Raw genomic sequence first — 27,563 nt, forward strand, 5'->3', positions numbered from 1 at the left:
TGCAGGGAAATAGGCCCCATGTGTTTTGAACTTGACCCTCCAAAGCTCGCGGCGCCGCAGCGCTTCGCCCGGTGCGCAGGTTGCTGGGCAGTGGCTGGTGCTCAGTAGGAACCACCGGGGCCCCTGGGAGACAGGGGCAGGCAGAGCTCCTAGCTGAACCCTGGGGTTGGCCTGGTGAAGCAGTGAAGTGTGTTGTGATCCTGTGGCAAAAGGCGAGGCAATATTTGCCTTGATCTGAAAGCCTGGTCACTTGAATGTTGGCGAGACAAGGTAGGGGAGGTACCACAGTAGAACCTCAGAGTTAGGAACACCTGCGGAAGGGAGGTTGTTCCTAACTCTGAAATGTTCCTAACTCTGAACAAAACACTATGGTTCTTCTTTCAAAAGTTTACAGGTGACCCTTGACTTAATATAGCTTTGAAACTTTACTATGCAGAAGAAAAATGCTGCTTTTAAGCATCTTAATTTAAATGAAACAAGCATAGAAACAGTTTCCTTATCTGGTCAAATCTTTTTTTAAACTTTCCCTTTATTTTTTAGTAGTTTACATTTAACACGATAGTGTGCTGTATTTGCATTTTAATTTTGTATTAATTAAATAAAACTATCTTAAATGTGCTGGATACATGAGAAAAAATGTTTTTAAAAACATGTTTTGCATTTAAAACTAACTGATATATTAAATAAAGGAAGTATTAGCTATAGGTAGTGATTTGTTTCTGGTTACCGTGTCTTTCAAGATTGTAGAACTTGTAACTCTCATTCTCAGGTCTGGTCTACACTGGTGGGGGTGGGTCGATCTAAGTTACACAACGTCAGCTAAGTGAATAACGTAGCTGAAGTCGATGTACTTAGATCTACTCACTGCGGTGTCTTTACTGTGGTGAGTTGACTGCTGATGCTCCCCCATCGACTCTGCCTTTGCCTCTTGCTCTGGTGGAGTACCTGAGTTGATGGGAGAGCACTTGGCGGTCAATTTATTGCATCTAGACTAGACGCAATAAATCGACGCCCGCTGGATAGATAGCTGCCCATCAATCCAGCGGGTAACGTAGATAAGCCCTCATCACACCTCATTTTTATTCATAGATTGGAAGAGGAAAACAAGCTTTCCTGCATTTTGAACTCCTAATCCATTTTGTAACTTTGCATGAACTAGTCATTGAACTGAATCAACTGCAATGAAGAAAATATATTCTCTGCAACTGCCAAAGAGGCTACTGCAGTCAAATGCTGGTTTAGCACTGCAACACATTCTGGTTCCAGGTGCTTAGCCTGTGACTTCCAGCAGTTCAGTGGTTTGACTTTCTCAACAACTTCAAACAGTTGTACTGTTTGTACTGCTTAATATTATTTTGTGTTTAATTTAAATGACTGTAATAGGGTATAGTAAGTGTAGGCCTTAATGTAAGTTGTTGTGACAAGGCAATTTCTTACAATATCCTGATATTGTAAGGCCTGGATGATCAAAGATCTATATTGAACAATGTGCAAGAAAAGAGTGGACTTTTGGGACAATATATGTGAAGTATCTGAGGAGAGGTTAATGCAAATTTCCCATCTCTGGTTTTGCAAAAACCCAGCCTCTGGAAGCTGCGCCCTGAGCAGAGGCCTTTGTCTGGTGATCACCTGGTAAGATCAAAGGCCCAAGCTGTATCAAGGGAAGGCTGACCTATTCATGTTTGTTCTGTTTCTGAATCTGACATAACTATGAACTTGTAACCATGCAGAAAAACCCAGTTGTGGGTTTTAAAGGACTGACTCCTATGAGAACCCAAGTTTGGAGTTGGGCCAGGGTAATTGCTGGTAAGCTTTTTAGCATGTGTGAGGTTTTTATGTTTTCGCTGTAATGCTTTCACCTTAAGAATAAATGTGCTTGCTTAGAGTGGTGTTGTAACTGCTGTCAATTAAAGCTGTGCGTAGCCTTCAAAAAGACAACCAAGTGCAGGTGCAGACCTGTTTAGGCAGTTTGTCTTGCTGAGAATATTACAGTTTAGGCAGGCAATTGTGCAGCCTGAAAAATCTCTGGTCAGGAGGGGGAGAGAGAGAGAGAGGTTTCTGCCCAAGAGAAGTAATGGATGAGGAGCCGGGAGCCTAGAGTGAGTGCCCTTGATGGACCATGGAGGGGGAATGCGGGTGCAGTTGCCCTGGAATGTGACGGTCAGAATTTCCCCTTTAAATGGTTTTTTTTAAAAAAAGAAAAATGTATTTAATTTGTATTTTAAAAATCTGATTTTAAATAAAAAAAATCTGATATTTATTTATTTACACCTATCCTGGTACTTGCCAATATAGATATGTTCCTTATTTCTTTTTGAAAAGCAGGATGATGCAATGAGAATGTGAAGTGATTTTAGTTCCTTTCTGCATAAGACTGATCTGTGTCAGCAACAAAAGCTTGCCCTAAATTTGTAGTATCCTGGCACAGCTTTCTTCAGGATACAGAAGGACTCTTCAACTCAGTAGAGGATATACATACGGTATTCGTTGATCATTGGTACCCACTTCCCAGGTTAACACTGAGGGTGAAATCATGGCCTCATTGAAGTCAATGACATTATTTCAGCTTGGTTTTGGTGCAGTTTTCTTTTTCACAGATGGCAAGAGTTTAGGGATATCATTTAATTCTTGTAAGAATAGGTGATATAATATAAATAAGTGATAACATACAAATATGCTGCTGGCTACTGTCACAGTTTAGGGCAACTGCATCCGGATTCCCCCTCGATAATCCTGCAAGGGCACCTACTCTTAGGCTGTCGATTCCCAGCCGTCACCTCTCTTGGACAGAGACCTATGTCTCTCTGCCTCCTGTCCTGATGGGGGGCTTTTCCTGGCTGCATAGTTCCCTGCCTACACTGTGAGTGCCCCAGAAAGTCAAACTGCCTCAACAGCCCTGCTTTGCTTTCTCCTCAGAGGCATAACTGGCCTCCTCTGTAAGTTATCACACAGCCCTTTCTAAGCAAGCACGTTTATTCTTATGCTGAAAGCATTGCAGAGAAAACATATTAAAACAATAACCAAGCCTAACACACGTTAATAAGCTTCCCAGAAATCACCCCAGCTCCAAGAAGGGGTCTGGCAGATGATCAGTCTTTAAACCCCACTGGGGGGGTTTCTGTCTTCATCTTACATTCAGAGCAAGAACTGCCATGAATCAGTGAGTCACTCCTTTATGGGCCTCTGATCTTGTACTCATGTAACAGGTGACCAGCAGACAAAAGTCCCCTCCTCAGGGTGAAGCTTCAAAAGGCTGAGTTCTTGCATAACAGGGGAAGGGACATTTGCATATACCTCCCATTAGATATTTCCTGGGAAACTCAATTAACTTTAAAAGTTCATTTTTGTCTGGGACATTTGTTCTTTGAAGCTCATAACACTTCCTGGAGAGATATTAGGCATGTTTTTCCCCTTCCCCCACTGCACCAGAGTTGCTGCATACAATCTTACAATAACACGTTTGCATTTTTAATAATGCAATGATATTTAATAATAATACAATGAACTCCTAAAACACTTAAGTTAAATCCTACTGAATTAAGTTTCTTTGGATAAGGTTTGCCAAGGATATTGCAGGAAATTTCCGTATCTGCCACAAATACAATAGTGTGTTTTCATGTTAGCTATTATTGGGGTTATAATATGTTAGAATAAAATGAAAGTTTACCAAAATGTGGCTGTCAGTATGGTAAACAACCATAGTAGTTTGTTTACTGAAAATGTCAGCCTGGTTGTTTTAACTGCTAATTTCTTACATATGAACAAGATTAGCAGTTAACAAAACCAGGTTGCTCACCTTCTAGTCCAATAATATTCATCAGCGCACACTCTTGTGTCATGTTTTATACTAGTTTTAAATTTGACGTTCATACCTCCACACACAGCACTGAATAGCTGCAGGGTTGGTGCATCTCCTTGGTACCAGAAGCTAGCATCAGAGCTGGAATAGGTGTAAGGGAGATTCGGAGGCAGAAGAAAAAGTATTAAAAATGAATATAATATGATTGTGTTAGTGCAAAACAATAGAATATTGTTTGGAAAATGGTAGGAATGTGCTTTTCTAGAATAAAACTTTGTACTATCAGAAATGCCCAGTATGTAATTTCTGAGAGAGCACTTATAGTTATTATTTGGGGGTAGTGTCTAATAATTTTCCTTTTTGTTTTTCGTAGGCTTTGGGGAACCATGAGTTTGATAATGGTCTGGATGGATTATTGGATCCACTACTTAAAAATGTTAATTTTTCAATTCTGAGTGCAAACATTCAGGCAAGCAAATCAGTAGCATCCAGGATCACTGGATATTTTCAGCCTTATAAAATACTACAGGTTGGTTCAGAAAAAATCGGAGTTGTTGGCTATACCACTAAGGAAACATCTTTCCTTTCAAATCCAGGTATGCTTTTCTTTAGTATAGCAGGAACAAACCATATACATTTAAACGGGGGAGGATCTATTAATGGAAATTCTCTATGTCCTAAGAAGGAGGAGAGGATGGAAGATGATAAAATACAGGTAGGATCTGATGAGAAACAGTCAAATGAAAAATGTCTCATGCAATTACATCATGTAATGGGAGACAGCTAAAAAGTGACAAGTTTTTAAAGTGCTTATATACCAATGATAGAAGTCTAAATAATAAAATGGGTGAACTACAGTGCCTTATATTAAATGAGGATATTGATATAGGCATCACAGAAACTTGGTGGAATGAGGATAATCAATGGGACACAGTAATACCAGGGTACAAAATAGAACAGGTCATGCTGGTGGGGGAGTGACACTATATGTGAAAGAGAGCTTAAAATTAAATAAAGTAAAAATCTGAAATGAACCAAACTATACCATAGAATCTCTATGGATAGTAATTCCATGCTTGAATAATAAGAATATAGCAGTAGGGATATATTACCGACCACCTGACCAGGATGGTGATAGTGACTGTAAAATGTTCAGGGAGATTAGAGAGGCTTTTAAAATAAAAAAAATAATAATAATGGGGGATTTCAACTATCCCCACATTGACTGGGTACATGTCACCTCAGGACGGGATGCAGAGATTAAGTTTCTTGACACCTTAAATGACTGCTTCTTGGAGCAGCTAGTTCTGGAACCCACAAGAGGCAAGGCAATTGTTGATTTAGTCCTAAGTGGAGTACAGGGTCAGGTCCAAGATTTGAATATAGCTGAACAGCTTGGCAATAGTGACCATAATATCATTAAATTTAACATCCCCGTAGTGGGGAAAACACCACAGCAGCCCAACACTGTAGCATTTAGTTTCAGAAAGGAGAACTACACAAAAATGAGGAGGTTAATTAAACAGAAATTGAAAGATAGAGCACCAAAAGTAAAATCCCTTCAAGCTGCATGGAAACTTTTTAAAGACACCATAGTAGAGGCTCAACTTCAATGTATTCCCCAAATTGAAAAACCTAGTAAGAGAACCAATAAAAGAGCCACAGTGGCTAAACAGCAAAGTAAAAGAGGCAGTGAGAGGCAAAAAGGCACCCTTTAAAAAGTGGAAGTTAAATCCTGCTGGGGAAAATAGGGAGCATAAACACTGGCAAATGAAGTGTAATAATATAATTAGGAAGGCCAAAAAAGAATTTGAAGAACAGCTAGCCAAAGACTCAAAAAGTAATACCAATTTTTTAAAGTAAATCAGAAGCAGGAAGCCTGCGAAACAACCAGTGGGACCAGTGGACGATTGAGATGTTAAAGGAGCACTCAAGGATGATAAGGCCATTGCGAGGAAACTAAATTAATTCTTTGCATTGGTCTTCACAGCTGAGCATGTGCGGGAGATTTCCAAGCCTGAGCCGTTCTTTTTAGGTGACAAATCTGAGAAACTGTCCCAGATTGAAGTGTCATTAGAGGAGGTTTTGGAACTAATTGATAAATTAAGCAGTAATAAGTCACCAGGACCAGATGGTATTCACCCAAGAGTTCTGAAGGAACTCAAATGTGAAATTGAAGGACTACTAACTAGTCTGTAACTATCATTTAAATCAACTTCTGTACCAAATGACTGGAGGATAGCTAATGTGACGCCAATTTTTTAAAAGGGCTCCAGAGGTGACCCCGGCAATTACAGTCCGGTAAGCCTGACTTCAGTAGTGGGAAAACTGGTTGAAACTATGGAAAGAACAAAATTGTCAGACACATAGATGAACATAATTTGTTGGGGAATAGTCAACATGGTTTTTGTAACGGGAAATCATGCTTCACCAATCTACTGGAATTCTTTGAGAGGGTCAACAAGCATGTGGACAAAGGAGATCCAGTGGATATAGTGTATTTAGATTTTCAGAAAGCCTTTGACAAGGTCCCTTACCAAAGGCTGTTAAGGGATACGAGGGAAGGTTCTGTCATGGATTGGTAACTGGTTAAAAGATTAGGAATAAATGGTCAATAAATGCTCTCCATTTCAGAATGGAGAGAAGTAAATAGTGGTGTCCCCCCAGGGATCTGTACTGGGCCCAGTCCTATTTAACGTATTCATAAATGAGCTGGAAAAAGGGGTAAACAGTGAGGTGGCAAAGTTTGCAGATGATACAAAACTACTCAAGATAGTTAATTCCCATGCAGACCGTGAAGAACTACAAAAGGATCTCTCAAAACTAAGTGACTGGGCAACAAAATGGCTGATGAAATTCAGTGTTGATAAATGCAAAGTAATGCCCATTGGAAAACATAAGCCCTACTATACATATAAAACGATGGGGTCTAAATTAGCTCTTCCCACTCAAGAAAGTGATCTTGGAGTTATTGTGGATAGTTCTCTGAAAACATCCACTCAATATGCAGAGGCAGTCAAAAAATTGAACAGAATTTTGGGAATCATTAAGAAAGGGATAGATAATAAGACAGAAAATATCATATTGCCTCGATCATATCATAAATCCATGGTATGCCCACATCTTGAATATTGCATGCAGATGTGGTCGCCCCATCTCAAAAAAGATGTATTGGACTTGGAAAAGATTCAGAAAAGGTCAAAAAAAAATTATTAGGGGTATGGAACGGCTGCCGTTTGAGGAAAGATTAATAAGACTGGGACTTTTCAGTTTGGAAAAAAGACAACTAAGCAGGGATATGATAGAGATCTCTAAAATTATGACTGGTGTGGAGAAAGTAAATAAGGAAGAGTTATTTACTCCTTCTCATAACACAAGAACTAGGGGCCACCAAATGAAATTAATAGGCAGCAGGTTTAAAACAAACAAAAGGAAGTATTTCTTCACACAGTGCACAGTCAACCTGTGGAACTCCTTGCCAGAGGATATTGTGAAGGCCAAGACCATAACAGGGTTCAAAAAAGAACTCGATAAATTAATGGAGGACAGGTCCATCAATGGCTTATTAGCCAATGTCATAAATATAAAGGGAAGGGTAACCACCTTTCTGTATACAGTGCTATAAAATCCCTCCTGGCCAGAGGCAAAAGCCTTTCACCTGTAAAGGGTAAAGAAGCTAAGGTAACCTCGCTGGCACCTGACCCAAAATGACCAATGAGGGAACGAGATACTTTCAAATATGGAGGGGGGGACAAAGGGTTTGTCTGTCTGTGTGATGCTTTTGCCGGGAACAGATCAGGAATGCAGCATTACAACTCCTGTAAAGTTAGTAAGTAATCTAGCTAGAACATGCGTTAGATTTTCTTTTGTTTAATGGCTGATAAAATAAGCTGTGTCTTTTTGTAACTTAAGGTTTTGCCTAGAGGGATTCTCTGTGTTTTGAATCTGATTACCCTACAAGGTATTTACCATCCTGATTTTACAGGGGTGATTCTTTTACCTTTTCTTTAATTGAAATTCTTCTTTTAAGACCCTGATTGATTTTTCATTGTTCTTAAGATCCAAGGGTTTGGGTCTGTGTTCACCTGTACAAATTGGTGAGGCTTCTTATCAAGCTTTCCCCAGGAAAGGGGGTGTAGGGCTTGGGGGGATATTTTGGGGGAAGACGTCTCCAAGTGGCTCTTTACCTGTTCTCTGTTTAAAACGCTTGGTGATGGCAGCATACGGTTCAAGGACAAGGCAAAGTTTGTACCTTGGGGAAGTTTTTAACCTAAGCTGGTAAGAATAAGCTTAGGGGGTCTTTCATGCAGGTCCCCACATGTGTACCCTAGAGTTCAGAGTGGGGAAGGAATCTTGACAGCCAGGATGGAGAGGAATGGGGTGTCCCTAGCCTCTGTTTGCCAGACGCTGGGAATGGGCGACAGGGCATGGATCACTTGATGATTAGCTGTTCTGTCCGTTCCCTCTTGGGAACCTGGCATTGGCCACTGTCGGAAGACAGGATGCTGGGCTAGATGGACCTTTGATCTGACACAGTATGGCCGTTCTTAAACGGTCAAATGCTAAAATTTTAACTATATATCGTTTCTTAGTATGAATTAATGAATATTGATGAAGAGTTTTAGTTGCCTGTAGAACTTTTGTATTATTCAGCTCCCTGGCCAGTTGACTGGTTTTAACTGCTAGATGTTCGAGTTATATGAAAAGATGTGTTCCATTCACAGATCCATTTAGAACACACGAAGCACTGCTCTAAAGGGGTGTTAAGTTTACAATGGTTTAAAAAAAAAAGGTTATATATTTTTCTCCTTATTGGCCACATACGAGAGCCTAAAGACATGAATACATCTTGTATAATTAAGGAAAATGTGTTTTTTTACAGATTTTATTAAAATTTGACAATTTTGAATTCTGAGGAACATAATTCAGCCTTCAGGTAGACAGACACATGCCCAAATCCCACTAAAGTCAGTGGGAATTGCATATGTGTATCTGAAGGAAGAATTTGTTCCCCGCTGTTTTTCGGCATCTCAAGTATATACCAGAAATTAGACTACAGAAGGAATCACAATTATTTTCTGTCAGTGATTGATAGCAGAAGTGATGAAGCATAGACTCATCCTCTTCTGACAAAGAAGTTGTTCCAGTGATCAAGATTTATTTAATTAGTGTAAAGCAATGAGATAAAAACAGACTACTTCTGATTTTAAGAACAGATAATTGTATTTTAGAATAATAAAAACACCATTTTCACATTAGAGTTTCTCACCTCGCCCTTTTAATCAGATGTAGGACATCATTATAGGTGCAAAAGAGCCACTTTCACGCCTAATAAAAGGACCTTGCATTCTCCTCTGGTTTTAAACTAGACACACAATGGAATTAAAATGCATTGAACACAGCATTTTTTTAAAAAATCACTCTTCAATACAAGGAAGATATTACTACTTTTCTGTCCATTACTTACTGAAATAACATAATAACTGTAAAAATGAAGGTGTAAATTAGCCCAGAATAGGGAAGGTATGATAATATTTAAACCAAGTATTCAAATGTACAACTGACATAAAAGTCTAAAGTCCAATGCAAATGGTTAAACACATCCACAGAGGAGACCTCTCTATGGTCAACAGAAACTTTTAATCTGCCTTCGGACACAAGAGGCTGAGTTATTTGAGTCCATCCTTTTCCTCTAAGGAATAACAAGGAAAATTTATTCTTCCTTTGCCTGTGCAAAATGAGAAGCTTATAGTGCTGAGGGTATGAAGAGAGTTCTTAACATAATATAACTGATATGTTCTAAATGTTTACCTATGAGTGTTGACCCAACCAGGGAGGTTGGCAGTCTCAGCCCCTTGCATTTCTGCTTGCACAATATCCCTGCTTGTATAATATCCATGAAGCAATGTGGGAAAGCTCCTGGATCAGAGCCTATGTATCCTCTGAGCGCCGGTTTCTCATCCAGGCAATCCAGAAAGTTGGCTAAATTGGACATGCTAGGAATTAAAATAAGTTATTGAGAAACAGTGTCATAATTTATCTATTTTGAGAGTTTATTTTGAGAGTTTTGAGAGGACTTTCAAATTACCTTTTTGTAGCTGGGAAAAATATTAGAGCAGAAGTTTGATGGTGGTGAATTACAACTGCTGCTAAGTAAAAGGACATATTTTAATAAATTTGTAGCAAAAACTAAAGATGGTTATAATTGTACTGAAAGGGCCAATAAGGAGCCAAAAGAGGAGGAGTAGTAGTAGTAAGACAGAAGGCTTATTACTTTCTTAGGCAAAGCTAAAGCAGTGACAGACTAAGTACATACTGACAGGTTTCAGAGTAACTGCCGTGTTAGTCTGTATTCGCAAAAAGAAAAGGAGTACTTGTGGCACCTTAGGGACTAACCAATTTATTTGAACATAAGCTTTCGTGAGCTACAGCTCACTTCATCGAAAGCTTATGCTCAAATAAATTGGTTAGTCTCTAAGGTGCCACAAGTACTCCTTTTCTTTTTGTAAGTACATACTGTGGTATAACTGAGGAATCCAAAAGCAGTTGGCATTAATAGGGAGTTTTCTAGGGGCCACTGTTTGTAGCAAACACAATTAGAATCATAGAATATCAGGGTTGGAAGGGACCCCAGAAGGTCAACTAGTCCAACCCCCTGCTCGAAGCAGGACCAATTCCCAGTTAAAGCATCCCAGCCAGGGCTTTGTCAAGCCTGACCTTAAAAACCTCTAAGGAAGGAGATTCTACCACCTCCCTAGTTAACGCGTTCCAGTGTTTCACCACCCTCATAGTGAAAAAGTTTTTCCTAATATCCAATCTAAACCTCCCCCACTGCAACTTGAGACCATTACTCCTCGTTCTGTCATCTGCTACCATTGAGAACAGTCTAGAGCCATCCTCTTTGGAACCCCCTTTCAGGTAGTTGAAAGCAGCTATCAAATCCCCCCTCATTCTTCTCTTCTGCAGACTAAACAATCCCAGCTCCCTCAGCCTCTCCTCATAAGTCATGTGTTCTAGACCCCTAATAATTTTTGTTGCCCTTCGCTGGACTCTCTCCAATTTATCCACATCCTTCTTGTAGTGTGGGGCCCAAAACTGGACACAGTACTCCAGATGAGGCCTCACCAATGTCGAATAGAGGGGAACGATCACGTCCCTCGATCTGCTCGCTATGCTCCTACTTATACGTCCCAAAATGCCATTGGCCTTCTTGGCAACAAGGGCACACTGCTGACTCATATCCAGCTTCTCATCCACTGTCACCCCTAGGTCCTTTTCCGCAGAACTGCTGCCTAGCCATTCGGTCCCTAGTCTGTAGCGGTGCATTGGATTCTTCCGTCCTAAGTGCAGGACCCTGCACTTATCCTTATTGAACCTCATCAGATTTCTTTTGGCCCAATCCTCCAATTTGTCTAGGTCCTTCTGTATCCTATCCCTCCCCTCCAGCGTATCTACCACTCCTCCCAGTTTAGTATCATCCGCAAATTTGCTGAGAGTGCAATCTACACCATCCTCCAGATCATTTATGAAGATATTGAACAAAACCGGCCCCAAGACCGACTCCTGGGGCACTCCACTTGACACCAGCTGCCAACTAGACATGGAGCCATTGATCACTACCCGTTGAGCCCGACAATCTAGCCAGCTTTCTACCCACCTTATAGTGCATTCATCCAGCCCATACTTCCTTAACTTGCTGACAAGAATACTGTGGGAGACCGTGTCAAAAGCTTTGCTAAAGTCAAGAAACAATACATCCACTGCTTTCCCTTCACATCCACAGAACCAGTAATCTCATCATAAAAGGCGATTAGATTAGTCAGGCATGACCTTCCCTTGGTGAATCCATGCTGGCTGTTCCTGATCACTTTCCTCTCATGCAAGTGCTTCAGGATTGATTCTTTGAGGACCTGCTCCATGATTTTTCCAGGGACTGAGGTGAGGCTGACTGGCCTGTAGTTCCCAGGATCCTCCTTCTTCCCTTTTTTAAAGATTGGCACTACATTAGCCTTTTTCCAGTCATCCGGGGCCTCCCCCGTTCACCACGAGTTTTCAAAGATAATGGCCAATGGCTCTGCAATTTTTGTAACTCTCTCCTTTTTTACTTGTACACCACTTTAGTGTCTGAAGCCTTCAGTAGCTTTCAAAAGGTGATTCAGTTTCTACATACTGTGGTTTGTCAGAAATGACTTAGCAATCTGCAGTGCTGATAAACTCCTGGCTGAAATTGTGGGTTGGTGAGTTAACCATTAATCTAGTTGTCTTTCATCACTACTGCTTCCATAGTCACCTTCACAGTCTATTCATAACTATCACCATATTATAATCATAAATCTTTTGAAACATTGGGATGGAGGTTCCCATAGTGCTCGCTTTCTCTCTCTCCCTCAATAAGGATTGCTAATAAATATCTGGAAACAGTGGGTGAAGGCTACTTTAATAATTCATAGCACAAATGATGAAGCTATTAACTGGTAACTTTTTTTAAAGATGTCCTATGCACTACTAAATCCACCTGCCAGATTTGAGTCACCCTACTAGGTTTTTTCCTACAACAGTTGCCCAAGTAGTGGTAAATAAGCAAGACAGTATTTATTTATTCGTTGTATTGTAAGATCTGTAGAATAGGGACCATGTCTCTGTATTTGTACTGTGAGGTGCTTAGCATGCATTTTGTGCTGCAAAATAGTAAATCACATTTTTGCGCATAACTTTTTATTTCGGTATCTTGATAACTTCTCCTGTCTGTAGAATAGTAGAAATATTCAATGGAGAACATTTGTCAACTATTTTATCCTTGGACACGTGCCTAATACTTTTGGCACCCAGCCCATTATCTTTTCTTCTTGTTAAAAAATAGTGCTGTTTAGTTGCCTTTTCTATATTTTCTTTCTAAAGTTTAAAGAAATTAGAAAACTTATTTCCTGTTAGTTTAACACACTGAAAAAGAAATGATGGAATTGCTGAGCCACAAAGAAAAAGATGAATAACTGTTGTATAAAAAACTTTTTTAAACTAAATTTAAACTTTTGAGGAGTGGGTGACCAAGTACTAAGCAATGAGTTGTGTGTTTTATTTTGAATCCTGGGTTACACTTGGGCAACAACAGAACTGTTGCAATTTGAAAACTTACGTAGCCCCATAATACTGCTTTGTCAATGTTCCTCTGTTGCGGTAACTCTTTATTTCTTGAAACATTTAGCATTGGACTCTGGACTAGTTCTCACTCTCCCCTTTGCTATGCAATAGGCCAGATCTGTTGATCGCTGGGGTATGCTGCAAGGCTCCTGTATTCTCCCAAGATGCCTGGGAATGGAGGCAAATTGTGAGGGATGGGAGGTAGAATTAGTGTGGTTTATTTTCTAGTTGGTCATTTTTGGCCGGAGAGTTTAAGGGGAATTTGTTGATCTGTAACTTAGAAGAACGTATTTTAAAACTTTGTCAAAGGAACCTAGCACCTGGGATAGCTGCTCTTTTATCCTTTTTGTAGAAATCAAAAGTGTGACCGAGATACAGCAAATACAGTAGAGAGAGAGCGAGAGAGTGTACATGTTTGTATTGTAAATGAAATTATTCTGAAATGATAAAATAGAAACATTTCAGAGAAACCATAAGATTTCTCAACACTGTGAGCTGGGTAAACATTACCCTTTTTAATCTCTATCTTTGGGTTCTCCCTTCAGTGAAGTAATTCCACTTCAGTCTTTGCTATTGCTATGTACCACTGACCGTCAGAAATCCTATGATTCATCTCATTCAATTAGATAATTTGCATATGGAAGGCAAGTAGGATTTGGCCCTGAGCCTGCAGATTTAGTGCAGCAGGACTCTGAGGGAACTGCTGTGGAAATAGAGAGGAGACAAACAAAATAAGCCAGGATGAGGGGAGATTTTTATGGGAGAAGAATTAACGTGGGGGAAGAAGAAGAAAGAGCCTAAGGAAAAATCAGTAGGAAGTAATATTGCAGAAGAATATTATATTTACACCCAAATGATGCATATGAGACAAACCTGAATGTAACTCTTTCTTCGTTCTAATGGCAGTCAAAAACCATTGGAACTTTGTTGGCTGGTATCACCAGCATCTTTTCATGGAATTACAGCTTTGTTATATATAGTTGAGTGTATATAATTCAATTCATAAATGTTGGTAGACTGAGCACAAATGTTCATGTTGCTTATACAATACTTGAAAACACTGGCCAGATTAAAAGTCTGAACTAACTCCCAATAAAGCTAATTAAAAGACTCATTTGCTTCATTCTGTAAAGGAATGTGGGACCCTAGGGCCACTAAAATTCAGAGATCATTTAAACCTTTCACCCTAGAATCCCGTGTTTGATGGCGAAAATGGGCATTTAAATAATGAGAGAGGCCAGAGCTCCCAACAGTTTGTGGGACTCTGGCCATAGTCCATCAGCTGTTTCAATAATCTGATCTTGTGAAAACACAAGTATTTTTAGATACCTCATAAATATTAATCTCCTTTCTCTCCTTTTTTTTTTTTTTTAAAAAAAGGAACGGATATATACTTTGAAGATGAAATTGAAGCATTGCAGCCACATGTGAATAAACTTACCATGCTGGGAGTTAACAAAATTATTGCACTAGGACACTCCGGCTTCACTGTAGATCAAATGATTGCTCAAAAAGTGAGAGGAGTGGATGTTGTAATTGGAGGACATACAAACACGTTTCTTTATACAGGTATTACAGCTCTCAGTAAAATGTTGCTTTTAACCAAAACTGATCATTAATTGAAAGAAAATTCTCACTGAACTGAGATGACTTTGTAAAAATGTTATTTACGTGTAACTAAGCACTGTGGCCAGTTCCTCAACTGCCATTTCAGTGGAACTACCTTGATTGAGAGCAGCTGAGGATCTGGCACCCTGTATGATTAAAACCAATCAACTATATGTAGTACATATCACATTGAGATGTAGTTCTTTTGCAGTCCTTACCATAAGCAAGACAAATGACACTGAGACTATGACACAAGTCCATTCCCAGTTTTTACATTCTTTGTGAGTAAGAAGTGTCCTAACTCTTTGAACTTATTCAGGATGACCTGTGCAACACAGACCCACTCCAACACAAACAGTAATGCTACTAAATTATTGTGCAGCTTGTTTAATAGTAGTCCTACATGACATTCTCATAAGAGAGACTACATTTCCCTAATTATGTGAAATTACTATAAAGTGAGTGTATAACTGGTTGAAAGATCATACTCAAAGAGCAATTATCAGTGGTTCACTGTCCAACTGTGTGGATATATCTAGTGGAGTCCTGCAGTGGTCAGTTCTGGGTCTGGTACTTTTAACATTTTCAGTAATTACTTGGATACTGGACTGGAAAGTATGCTTATAAAATTTGAGATGATACCGAGCTGGGAGGAATAGGATTAGAATTCAAAATGACCTTGACAAATTGGAAAATTGGTCTGAAATCAACAAGATGGAATTCAGTGAGGACAAATGCAAAGTACTAGATAATACTTAGTCCTGCAGATAATACTTAGGCTGCAGCTGTGTGCTAATTGGACCGCGGGTTGAGAACCGCTGGCCTAGGTATACTTGGTCCTAACTCCCGGGGGGGGGGGGGGTTTGGATGACCTCTCAAGGTCCCTTCTAGCCCTACATTTCTGTGATTCTAACATGTTTTACAAGTTTACTGAATAAGGGAGTAAATAAATAAAATATTTTAATTTACCTTGTCTATGATACATGCATTAAAGGAATCAGTGAAACAAATTAATCAATATAAAACAAGTCATATTACTTGATTATTTTTCAAAATATCCTGTAGTTGATTGTTATCCTGTAGAACTTATTTCTGTATGTATAGGTTTTTAAAACATATGTAGTTTGTAATATTTGGTGGCCTAGTGATGGTATTATTTAGTCCATGAGGGAAAACATTTATTTTAAAAAAGAATTCCACTGATATTGGGTTTTAAGAGGAAGAAAATAAAATCTTAAACATTTCAGAAAAAAACACTTAGAAGTGTTTGAGACATGGATCTGTGTAGGGACAGATCCTGAATATATACCCAAAGTGACAGAAGAGTAGAAAATTTTTATGTTCTTGCCTACCCAGCTACTGCCAAGCATTGTGCTAGCATGAACGTTTGTCACACTGTGACAGAAAATGAAAAGTACACAGACTGTCTTCCTATGCCTAAAAAAATTCCATTTTGAACATTGGCCCAGATTGTAGCTCTTATTTACAAAGTTCCAGATATTCTATAGAAATTATACATGTGTGCAAACTGCGTGTGAGGAAAATGCATGGTGCTGTGGCATGCCGCAAAGACTTCTCAGTGTGAGTTTGGGATGGGCACAGTTAGTGAACGGTGACTCTATAAATAAGTTATGCAAGATCATCCCAAATGAGTACCAGTAGAACCTTTATCTCTCACTGTCACATTCTGTATATGCCTTAGGGAATTTTTTTTTTTAAAATGCTACTAGGATTTTTTTCCCCTTCATTTGTCTGCTTGCTAAGATAGGTGACTAAGTTACCATGAGGCCAAATGTAGAGAGCCTCAGAAAAAGTTAAAAAAAAAAAAATCCACCTAAAATTTATTTTAAATGACCTTTTTAGGTAACAACATCAGTTTTAAAATCATAACATTATAGGACCTTTCAGGACTAGAAACAAGTGCATAGTTCCATTTGAAATGGAGAAATCACCCTTTGCAATATAATCTAAACTTCCATTTCTAGTCTTGCAGGGCTATGCGATTTCAGACTTTTAAAGGAAATGATATTTTTATTCATAAAAAAGTCTGTAGTAGATTACAGATAACGATGTATCCCCATCAAACAAATAGTGCAAAACTGTAGGTAATATACTTATCTCTGCGTTTTGAAGGATGGTGTATATAAAAACTCTGTGCACCTATCCTGGAGAAAGGATCCTCATCAGCAGGTTACATGGGTTAGGAGCAAGCCAGATGGCAGAGGTAAGGATGATAGATGTTTTGGCTATACACTGCAGTGCTACTTGGTGTGTGTGAAAAGACTTGGGCAGTATAGATTAGCTGTCAGTACCACTTAGTGAACCTGTGTCACTTCAGAGTACTGTATGAAGCTTCTCTGTTTCATTGTTGTCTGAGCACAATGCTAGGAGCCAGAACTTCCTGAGTGTAACTTTGGGCAACTTGTCTGTGTGTAACTTTGGGCAAGTCACAGACTCTGTGTTGCCCACTCTGAGTACTTCTACTTCGCTCCCTAAGCTGGTCACTTTTTTTTTTCTAATTTAAAACAAAAAAGAAATTTCAATGAAAAATCCTAGAGGAAAAAATTGACAAAATATTTATTTGAAGTTCTTTTCTAATCTTTCAGCCAACTATAGAGCTGGTCAGAATGTTTTGAATTTTGATTATTTCAAAAATACAGGAAAAACACAGGTGAGAGGAAGCTAGTGATCCCCCCCCCCCCGCCTCGCCCCAAACACACCCCCACTTTAGAGGAGGGCCTCATTCTGTAGTGTGCTAATTGCCTTTAACTTCTGTTTGAAGACAACAGGGTGTGAGGATGCACAGGAGGCACTCAGGAGCTTTTAGTATAAGGCCTGGGTATTTTGAGGATTAATTAATGTCTGCAAAGCAATTTGGAGGTGGAGATACATTACATATACAATGACGTCCTTTTATTATTAATACAATGTCATAGCAAGTCTATCAACTCCTCTTTGAGCTGAAAAGCAGTAACCAGTGGAGGGATTCAAAGTCAAGCTTCTGGACCTCAGCTGTTAAAACCCCTCACCACTCTGCCCCTGCTTACTCACCTGATCTTGTCTCTTGTTGGTTCACTTCCCCACTCTGGCTAACCCCACTGCCCCTGAATTAATCTGCAAGACCACTATACTCTTTCTTCATATCCCTCTAGCTTGTCTTGCCATATTGGCTCGGTTGTGGGAAAGTCTAAAATACTTGCTGTTACTCTTTTAATAATTTGTAGGTGGGGAAAAAAATTCCCAGAATTTTTTGCCGCTCCCCTGTCAACTTCACCTACACTTCCCACTCTGGTGGAGTACCAGAGTCAATGGGAGAGTGCTCAGTGGTTGATTGATCGCGTCTTCACTAGATGCGATAAATCGACCCCTGCTGGATTGATTGCTCCAGAGGTAAGTGTAGACATGCCCTTATTTACTAACCCTTTTTCTAAGGGCAAGTCTATACTACTAAATTAAGTCGACTTAAGTTACATTGACTTACAGCCACCACAGTAATTAAACTGCTTTTGTATGTCCACACTGCGCTTCTTTTGTCTGGTGTGGGTCCTCACTAGGAGTGCTTGTACCAATTTAACTGGTAGTGTGGGTCATTGTGGGACAGTTTCTCAGAGACAGCAACAGTCAACATAAGCAATGTAATGTCTACACTGACACTTCGTTGACCTAACTACATTGACTTAAGTGCGACATCACTCGTGGAGGTGGAGTTAAGTTGGTGTAGTGGGTGAGTTACATTAATGAGAGCTGCATTTTAGCATAGATATTTGCTGAATAAGGTCAATGTAAGCTGTCTTACGTTGACATATCTCTGTAGTGTAGACAAGGGCTAAGGAAGTGGTTGTCCTTTGGCATGCATTTTTTTTTTTTTACCAAGAATGTTGAACTCCTGTCAGCAGCCTATAAAGTTTCCACAAAATTGTCACAGAGTGTGACTTGACATCGCTCTTCCTTCTTGTTCCCTTTCCCTCTCTCTCCCTGTTCCTTCAGATTCTGATTTCTTTTCCCTGTCCCAGTGTTCTAGGGACTCTTTTGGCAATTTCCCCTCATCTTAGTGTTATATATACACATTCTCTCTCTCGCTCTCACGTCTTTTCAATCTATTGAAAATAAGCACAACCCACATTTATTATTAATAAAAATAGCATATGAATAAAAGTGACAGTGGCTTGTTTTAAAGCAATCAAAAATAGTTGTAAGTCTCTGCCAAATTTAAGGTAGCCAGAAGAGGCATGTTTAAAAAAAAAAAAAAAGAAATGTTCTATGAGTTACAGGAAAAAACGGCCCACATACCCAGCCATCACTGTGTAACTTGGGACCTACTTAACAGTGTGTGTTAAGTTAACTGTCCTGTTCCTTCTCACCACACTGCTGTTCCATTTCCCTCTCTCTTCCCCTGCAGTTTCTTCTCCATCAGCCTCTGCCTCCTTTTATTATTCTAGTTGTTTAGAAAGAATCACACCCTCGAGTTCTGAATTAAGAGATAGGAACCTTTGTAAGCAACACATGAATAACTTTAAACACAGAAACTACTTTCACACTCTACTTCATTGGTCTTGTTCACACATGAAGGCAAGAAATCCCCCTGACTTGGATATGAAATAATGTTGTGCGTTTCCAGGATATCTAGGTGGGTTCTAATTTGGAAAGACCTCACTTTTTCTGTAAACATGGAAGAAGTGGATAGCCTAAAATGACCTCTGAGAGCTGTCCACACCAAATCCGCGCAAATGCATTATCTGTTCAGACAAAAAAAATTTACTTTGGCAGAGTCAAAGATTCTGCTTTGATTTTTGGAAATGCATACTCTGGCAGACTAGCTACAAACATGCACTTGAGTCTTCTAGCAGCATTACAATTACATCTGGGAACTGTTCCAGGAGCTCCATTTGTCCTGCCCAACGTTCACAGAAGTATGTATAGCTGGCAGAAGAGAGCTGACTCGGGGACCCAAAGTACAATTGTTGTTCTTCCCTTGTTTTCACAAATTATGTGGCAACTGGAATCTGGGACTGGAATGCTTTTCGTAGTGAGGTGATTTTCGGTAGAACCTTCAGACAAAAGTTTAATTAAAAGGAGTTTAAAAAATTAGGAGGTGTTACTGTTTCTTACGTTATCCTCTGTAAACATATTTTTTAATGAAACAGAATCTAAGCCTTCAACTGAGAAGTGTGCGTGGAGCTTTGATAAGCCTCTTCTCCTTTTTGGATGAATATCTTATGATACAAAAGTACAAAGTCCATCTCATCAAGGAATAATATAATGACGTAGTAATTTGGTTTGGAGGACTCACCTGCTTAAATGTATGCTTTTTGGGCTTCGTGGTTCCCGAAAAATGTCACCTGAGAAGCCAATTTATCAATAAAGCAGAAGGCAAAAATCCAACAATTTATATATGATGGAAAAATCATTGTTCTTTTAAAGTTTTAATTCTCAGTTAATTGCTGTGAGTTAGAGATCTTACGGCAAAGTAAGAGGTTAAAATCAACTCAACTTTTTCACTTCTACAAGGAGAAAATACACCCTTGCACTCAAGTCCTGAAGAACCTTATTTTATTTCCAAATTATTACTTAATAGATATTAAATATTGCATATATTCTTTTAAGGAAGAAAAACATATTTGAAAGTCCTTGCTGATAATTTTCTGAAGATAAAATACTTGTGTGGTTATTTTGTTTCAGGCCCCCCACCTTCTAGTGAAATGCCAGCTGGCAACTATCCATTCCTGGTGAAGTCAGATGATGGGAGGCAGGTGCCAGTGGTACAAGCCTATGCTTTTGGAAAATATCTTGGTTATTTAAATGTAACATTTGATGATCAAGGAAAAGTAATTAATACATCTGGAAACCCTATTCTGCTAAATAGCAGTATTCCTGAAGGTATGTGAAACAGAGATTTGAGTTCCTATAGATCACCCAGCTAAACTTTTAGCTTTATTGCTTTTTTTAAAAGTAAAGTACAATGCTACAGGAGAATTTAGCATTCCTCTTAATTTGGTCATCTTTGGCATCAAGTTCTGGGTACATTATAATGCTATAGCCTGCTTTCTTCACTGACTCCTCTCAGCAATCAAACAAGTTTCCAGTTTATCACATTTCAGGTGTTCGGGTTTTTTTGGGGTCTATGTAAAATCACTAATAGCTTCCTCATGACATTCAGGTGATATATTTCCATGACATTTAGCATTTTTAGGAGACTCTCTAAACATTTAATCTTAATATTGCTTAAATGGGCATAAAGAGTAAACTAACATCTTATCCTTCAGAACAGAGTTTCCAGCAGGATGGGGAACTCTGGACTCTTGGTATCTCTGCACTTGGTTTGTGGACAAAGAAAGGGCTTTGATCTCAGAGGTTATCAAGCCAGCACTTTTCTTAAGCATTTCAGTTCACTCTAATTGTAAAAACAACTAAGTAGTTTTATGTGGGTTGCTCATGACCTTTTAAATACATTCAGGCAAAGCGCATCAATGTGCAAATGTAATATACAAAAAGAACATGTTTTTCATCAAACATCATAAAACTATGAAGGAGGAAAATCCTTCCATGGTTTGTTTTGTAAATAGATCTCTCATACTTCCAGCCCAGCCACCCTGTTTATTTGTTTCATTTAGTGGTTGCTTCCTGTCTGATGTACAGATTACGAGTTCTCTGGGTGTGTATTCTTTGTTGTTTATCTGTTCGTTGCCTTCTACAGTGGGGCCCTGATCGTGGGTTGGAGCTCTTAGGCACTACCAGCATATAAATAGAAGAATAGGTCATTTCAAAATTGACATGGTGTTTCAGCTTTGCCAGTCACATGGTTTTCACAAATTTAATGAGTTTAATTAAACCAAGCCTTGAACATTATAGTAATTCTGCAATGTCAGTGAATGTTATAATTCAGACTACTAGATATTTGCATGGTGAAGTATGCTTAATGTTTATATGTTGCTTGCAAATTAACCTTGTAACATGCCAAATGATGTACACAATACAAAATCATCAGAGAAATTGTGTGATGGCTGTATCCAAGTTATGTTTGGTTTCTGAAAATAAACCATCAATTTGCTACTAATAGGACAGCTATGCATATAAAATTAATTTCTAGTTCAGTAATCCTATATGGTTATTTGCGTGATTATTGGTAAGATTGTTCAATGCTGAAATATGCAAATAGTGTTTTAAACAAATTTGTAAGTTAGTGCTGCTATAACTAGGAGTAACTGAGATCATAAGTAAGAGAAAATTTAGTTTGAATATTTTAAAAAAAACAACCCTCTGCTGGACTGTGCAATGAGTCTGTCTGTCTCCCAAAGGACGTGCTAGAAGTCCCATTCACTGGCAGTTTAAAACAAGACTGGGCAAAAGTAATTGTAAATGTACTACAGGGAATAAATCCTGCAGTGGCAGGGGATCAATTCACTCACCTAACTGTATTTTCCCCTATTTCTAGGTTTTATGATGATGAATATTGTAATCTTCTAACAATTAGGATCCTCTGTAATTTCACTCATCATTGGATTTCATGTAAAGTAAATTTTGATATTGTTCAATGAGCTCTCATGCAAGGAAAGGTTAATATATTTTAGAATCACTATGGAGCAAATTTTCCATAAAATTTGTACGAACGTAGGGTTCTAATTAATGGAAGACTTGTTCTTCTTTGAGACATGACGCTCATGTCCATTCCATGCTAGGGGTGTGTGCGTCATGAGCACAGTTACCAGAGATGTTTCCGTGTGTGGTAGCCATTGGGCCGGCTCTAGTGCCCTCTGGAGTTGCGTGCACATGCACCAGTAAAAGGGGCAGCTCCAGCCCCACTCCCTCTCAGTTCCTTCTTACCGTCCATGATGCTTGCCTGGAATGATCCTTCTTCATCTTGCAAGGCTTCTTTCCCAGAAGTGGTTTGGACTTCTCTGTCGTATATTGTATAGTTATTGGACTTAGTGTGTATAGTTTAGTTTATGTAATACCATTAACAGTTGTCTCTGTCATCGAGGGGTTGGGCATGCCCCAGTCCCCGGGCTTCAAGCTGTGTGCGTCCTGTGGCAAGCTGATGCCAGTGAGTGACCCACACTCTAGCTGTCTAAAGTGCCTCGGGGAATCTCACGTTAAAGAGAAGTGCCAGATCTGCAGGTGCTTCAAACCGTGCACACAAAAGGACAAGGATATCCGTCTAAAAGCCTTATTCATGGAGGCAGCCCTTGGATCAGTCTTGGAGCCGAGCCACTCTGAATTGGTGCCAAGCACTTCATCTTCTAAGAGAAGCGCTCCCCGTTACCGTTCTCCATCCTCTGTGCCAAGGAAGAAGCATAAGAAACAGTGCACCGAGAGGGGGCACTCTCCGGTGCCCAAGAGGGATGAGTAGGGAGTGACCAGCATAGTGAGACCCACACTGAGCCACTCGTCCTCCCCAAAGCCACTGAGGGCTCTGGTGACTGCTGCCTAGAGCACCAAGTCTCGTCTGGGACCTGCCTCCAACTCCTGGGAGCAGCCGTGGGACCACACGCCTGTAGACCCCTTCGACCCCAGAGGCTTTCCATGCAGCAAAGGACCTGATGTCTCTTCCAATGCCGCTGACCCCTTCAGGCCCCCTGCCAGCCAAGGTGACTGGGGATGGAAGTTCTCAAGGGGCAGTGAGCTTCACTGTGGCATCGATCACTGCTGTGCTGTCAAGGGGCAAACCTTCCATGGTCCCGATACAATGGTCGCCAGCTCCCCGGCACCACCTGGAAGCACGTACTGCTCTGCCATGGGTCTCCAAGGGAAGAATCCTCTTCAGAGTCCGAAAAGGAATCCTTTGCTCTACCTAATTCCTATTGGTACCCAGGCTACACACCAGACTTCGGTACCATCCCCCTAGTTCGTGCATGGCCACCAGGCCCCTGGGGTGGCAGTACTGGAATCCATGGAAGTTCCCCTGGTATTGGGCCCCCCTTCCCACCACTCAGACTTGGTGGTGTCCAAGAGGCAAGCTACCATTTTTTTCCTGTCCGGCACTGAACCTTGACTCCGGTACTCACCCTGGTGCTGAAGTCCAACAAATGGCCCCAATGGATGTGGTGGAGGTGGAGGAAGAGGAGAGAGCCCCTCCTCCAGTACAGGCCTCTTCCTCGTCATCCCTGGATGGGCCAGTTGCAGGCCCTAGTAATCCACTCCTGCCAGATGACTTCAGGGCCCACCAAGAGTTCCTGAAAAGGGTCGCTGCAAACTTGGGACTAGACATCAAGGAGCTCACGGAGTCTGTACACAGCCTAATTGACATCTTGGCTGCAGCGACTCCCTCCAGAGTGGCCCTGCCTGTTAATGAGGTGGTGATGTGACCCCTCAGGGCACTATGGCAGACTCCTTCTCTGCTCCCCACCTCAAAAAGGGCAGAGAAGAAATACTATGTCCAAGCCAGTGGGTTTGAGTACCTTACTCAACACCCCCTCCCCTGGGGTCCCTAGTAGTGTTGGTGGCAAATGAGTGGGACAGATGGGGCAGTTGAGTGCTACCCCCAGACATAAAGAGGCAAAGAGGCCTGTTGGGACGTAAGGTTTATTTGATGGGCAGCTTCCAGTTGAGTATCTCCAAGCAGCAGGCTCTGCTGGAAAGATACAATTTTAACCTGTGGGACTCATTGTCCAAATTTAAGAATTGCCTGCCGCAGGAGTTGAGGCAGGAGTTCACAGCCATCCTAGAGAAGGGCAAGGCAGTGGCCAGGATCTCCCTCCAGGAGGCTCATGATGCGGCTGACTCAGCAGCCAGGACTATGGCGTCAGTGGTCACCATGAGGTGCTGTTCATAGCTTCATTCATCAGGCTTTCCTCACGAAGTGGAGCAGTCCGTCCAGGACCTCCCCTTTGAGGGTACGTCCCTGTTCTCTGAACAGACGAATTCCAAGCTTCATGGCCTCAAGGGCCACCCTTCGCTCCTTGGACCTTTACACTTATCCTGCCTCCAGGAAGCATTTTAGGCCCCAGCAGCCTCCCAGGTTCATGGCACCTCCAAGACCCTACAAAAAAAAAGAAGGGTTATAAGCAACGCCAACCCCTACCTTCTGCCTCTGCCTCTGTCGGGCTTGCATAGTTATCCCAGCAGGGCCAGGCAGGCCTTTTGAAGGTACGCCCAAGGATGGTATACCGGTCTCGACGCCAGATCCATCCCCCATTTTGTTTTTGGCCACCTTTCACCCTTCAGCCTAGTGTGGTCATATATAGCATCTGACCGTTGGGTGCTCAGCCCTATAACAGTTGGTTTCACCCTCCAGTTTTCTTCCACCGCTCCCCCCACCCCTCTTCAGTGACCTTTCTCAGGAGCAACTTCTTGTCCAGGAGGTGCAAGCCTTTTTATGTGTAGGGGCCATAGAGCAGGCTCCTCAATACTTGAGAATGGAAGGGATTTTACTCCCGATATTTCCTAATCCCGAAGCCCAAGGGGGCGGTCTATGGCCCATCCTGGACCTGTGTCACCTCAACAAATATCTCAAACTGAGGTTCCACGTGGTCTCCCTAGCCTCTTCATTCCCTCCCTGGATCCAGACTGGTACGCTGCCCTCGATTTAAAGGACACTTATTTCCACATTTCAATTTTCCATGGTCACAGGAGATTTCTCAGGTTTGTAGTGGGTCAGTGCCACTACCAATACACTGTGCTTCCCTTTGGCCCGTTGGCAGCCCCACGAGTCTTCACGAAGTGTACGGCAGTGGTAGCAGCCTCTCTCAGATGTTGAGGCATGCAAGTCTACCGGTACCTTGACAATTGGCTGATCAAGAGTCACTCGTAAGCTCCGGTCCAGCACAGCATCAGTACAGTATGGGCTACCTTCCAGGCCCTGGGTCTGTTGATAAACGAGTGGAAGTCAACTCTGGTCCTGATTCAGAGAATAGAATTCATCATGACAGTGCTCGATTTCACCCTCCGTAGTGGATTTCACCCAGGCCAAGGCCTACCTACCAGAGCCAGATTCTGAGCTATGTCAGACCGGATCTCCAATGTCACGACCCTCCCAGTAACAACCGCTCATGTCTGCCTCAAACTATTGGGACGCATGGCAGCATGTACCTATGTGGTACAGTACCCAAGGATATGCCTCAGACCCCTCCAGATGTGGCTGGCGTCAGTCTACTCCCCGAGAAGACATCACCTAGACTCAACACTCATGATTCCACCCCCCAGTCATCACTTTGTTGACCTGATGGAGAGACCCAGGATCAGTAATGGTAGGCGTACCCTTTGCTGCCCCTCAATCATCCATTACTCTAATCTGAGATGCATCAGACCTGGGGTGAGGAGCCCACCTTGGCAGTCTCAGGACTCAAGACCTCTGGTCCCAGGAGGAACTTGCCCTGCATATAAATGTCAGGTATGCTTGGATTCCCCAGATCTCAGGCAGCGTGGTGCAGGTCCTGATGGACAACACTGATGCAGTGTTGTCCATCAGCAAGCAGGGAGGAGCACTGTGCCTTCAGCACTGTGCCAGGAGGCCCTCCAGCTATGGGACTTTTGCATGAAACACGCCATTCACCTTGAGGCATCACATCTCCCAGGAGCCCAAAATGCCGTGGCAGATCACCTCAGCAGATACTTTCTTCTCACCACAAGTGGTCTCTTTACCTGGAGGTTGTCAGTGTCATCTTTCAGAGGTGGGGGCTTCCCCTGGAGGACCTGTTTGCCACAAGGCAGAACAGGAAATGCCATCAGTTCTCCTCACTGAATGGGCACAGCATTGGCGACCTTTCTGACGCTTTCCAGCTCTCAGGTGTAGACCACCTACTGTATGCCTTCCCACCAATTCTATGGGTTCACAAGGTCCTCCTGAAAATCAAACAGGACAAAGCAAGTGGAACCGTTTCACTTGTTGGGCCTCTGAGCTGAACCTCTCTCCACCCCAATCTTCTCTGCAGTCAACCATAGACTATCTGATACACCTAAAACATCAGTGTCTCTCTCATATATTAAGGTTCACCTGGCAGCCATCTCTGCCTTCCACCCTCCGTAGTGAATGGCAGAATGGTGTTCTCCCACAAGATGATGGCTCGATTTCTCATGGGGCTGGAAACACTCTACCCTCAAGTTACCCCTGCGGACCTAAACCTGGTCCTGTCAAGGCTCATAGGGCCACCCTTTGAATCATTAGCATCGTGCTCTCTACTGCTCCTCCCCTCGTGATAGGTCACCACCTTGGTGGCAATTACCTCAGCCAGAAAGGTCTCTGAGATCAAAGCTGTGATGTCAGAATCCCCTTAAACAGTGTTCTCCAAGGACAAGGTCCAGCCTTGCCCCCATCCACCTTTCCTACCAAAAGTGGTGTTACAATTCCAGAACAACTAGGACATTTTTCTACGTCATCTTCCCAAAACCTCACAAGACCCGCAGAGGAACGGTGCCTTCATACGTTGGATGTAAGGTGGTCCCTCGCCTTTTATATTGAGAGAATTAAGTCCTTCTGCAAGTCCACCCAACTCTTTGTAGCAGTCGTGGAAAGACTGAGAGGGGTACCCATGTCATTCTAAAGAATCTCATCCTGGATAACTGACTGTATCTGAGCTTGTTACGAGCAGGCAAAAGTTCTACCTCCAGGCACAGTGACTGCTTGTTCCACAAGAGCCCAGGCTTTGTTGGCAGGATTCCTTGCACAGGTACTTATCCAGGACATTTGCAGAGCTGCGACCTGGTTGTGTGTTCAGACCTTCACTTCACACTACGCCATCACCCAGCAGGCCTGCAATGTCCCGGTTTTGGGAGACAGTGTTGCAGTCAGCATGTCCATGAACTCCAAGCCCACCTCCAGGGGTACTGCTTATGGTAGTTGACTCACGTAATAGACATGAATAAGCATTTGAAGAAAAAACTGTTACTAACCTTTTGTAACTGTTCTTCAAGATGTGTTGCTCATGTCCATTCCATGACCCACCCTCCTGCCCCTCTGTCAGAGTTATCGGCAAGAAGGAACTGAAAGGTGTGGGGTCCGGGGGTGCCCCTTTTACCAATGCATATGCGCATGACTCCTGAGGGCGCTAGTGCTGGCCAACGGATACCACTGAGCGGAAAAACC

At 41.6% G+C, this 27,563-nt stretch overlaps 1 protein-coding gene and 2 long non-coding RNA genes across 7 annotated transcripts in view; 1 reads left to right on the forward strand and 2 right to left on the reverse strand.

The window, feature by feature from the left end:
* The window catches only part of LOC311517723, a 29,290-nt gene extending 17,727 nt beyond the window's left edge, over positions 1-11,563 (reverse strand). Inside the window, exons 1-2 of the long non-coding RNA XR_014710774.1 lie at positions 11,457-11,563; positions 9,611-9,795 (exon numbers count right to left, since the gene is read on the reverse strand). This is a non-coding gene — a long non-coding RNA (uncharacterized lncRNA). The remainder of the gene's footprint in view (positions 1-9,610; positions 9,796-11,456) is intronic.
* The window catches only part of NT5E (5'-nucleotidase ecto), a 46,882-nt gene that overhangs the window by 964 nt on the left and 18,355 nt on the right, over positions 1-27,563 (forward strand). For all 5 annotated transcript variants that reach the window (XR_014710772.1, XM_084622810.1, XM_084622809.1 and 2 more), the window contains exons 2-4: positions 4,173-4,395; positions 14,318-14,506; positions 20,225-20,422. Coding sequence is in view for 4 of the 5 variants with exons in the window: in XM_084622810.1 (XP_084478936.1) it covers positions 4,173-4,395; positions 14,318-14,506; positions 20,225-20,422 (610 nt within the window). In the remaining variant the exon portion in view is untranslated. The remainder of the gene's footprint in view (positions 1-4,172; positions 4,396-14,317; positions 14,507-20,224; positions 20,423-27,563) is intronic.
* LOC311517722 lies at positions 24,081-27,557 on the reverse strand. Its single transcript, XR_014710773.1, has 3 exons — positions 26,123-27,557; positions 25,260-25,346; positions 24,081-24,521 (listed from the first exon to the last, which is right to left on the reverse strand). It is a non-coding gene; the product is annotated as an uncharacterized lncRNA (long non-coding RNA).

This window comes from Lepidochelys olivacea, assembly GCF_965140295.1.
Source record: "Lepidochelys olivacea isolate rLepOli2 genome assembly, chromosome: 3".
NCBI lineage: Eukaryota > Metazoa > Chordata > Testudines > Cheloniidae > Lepidochelys > Lepidochelys olivacea.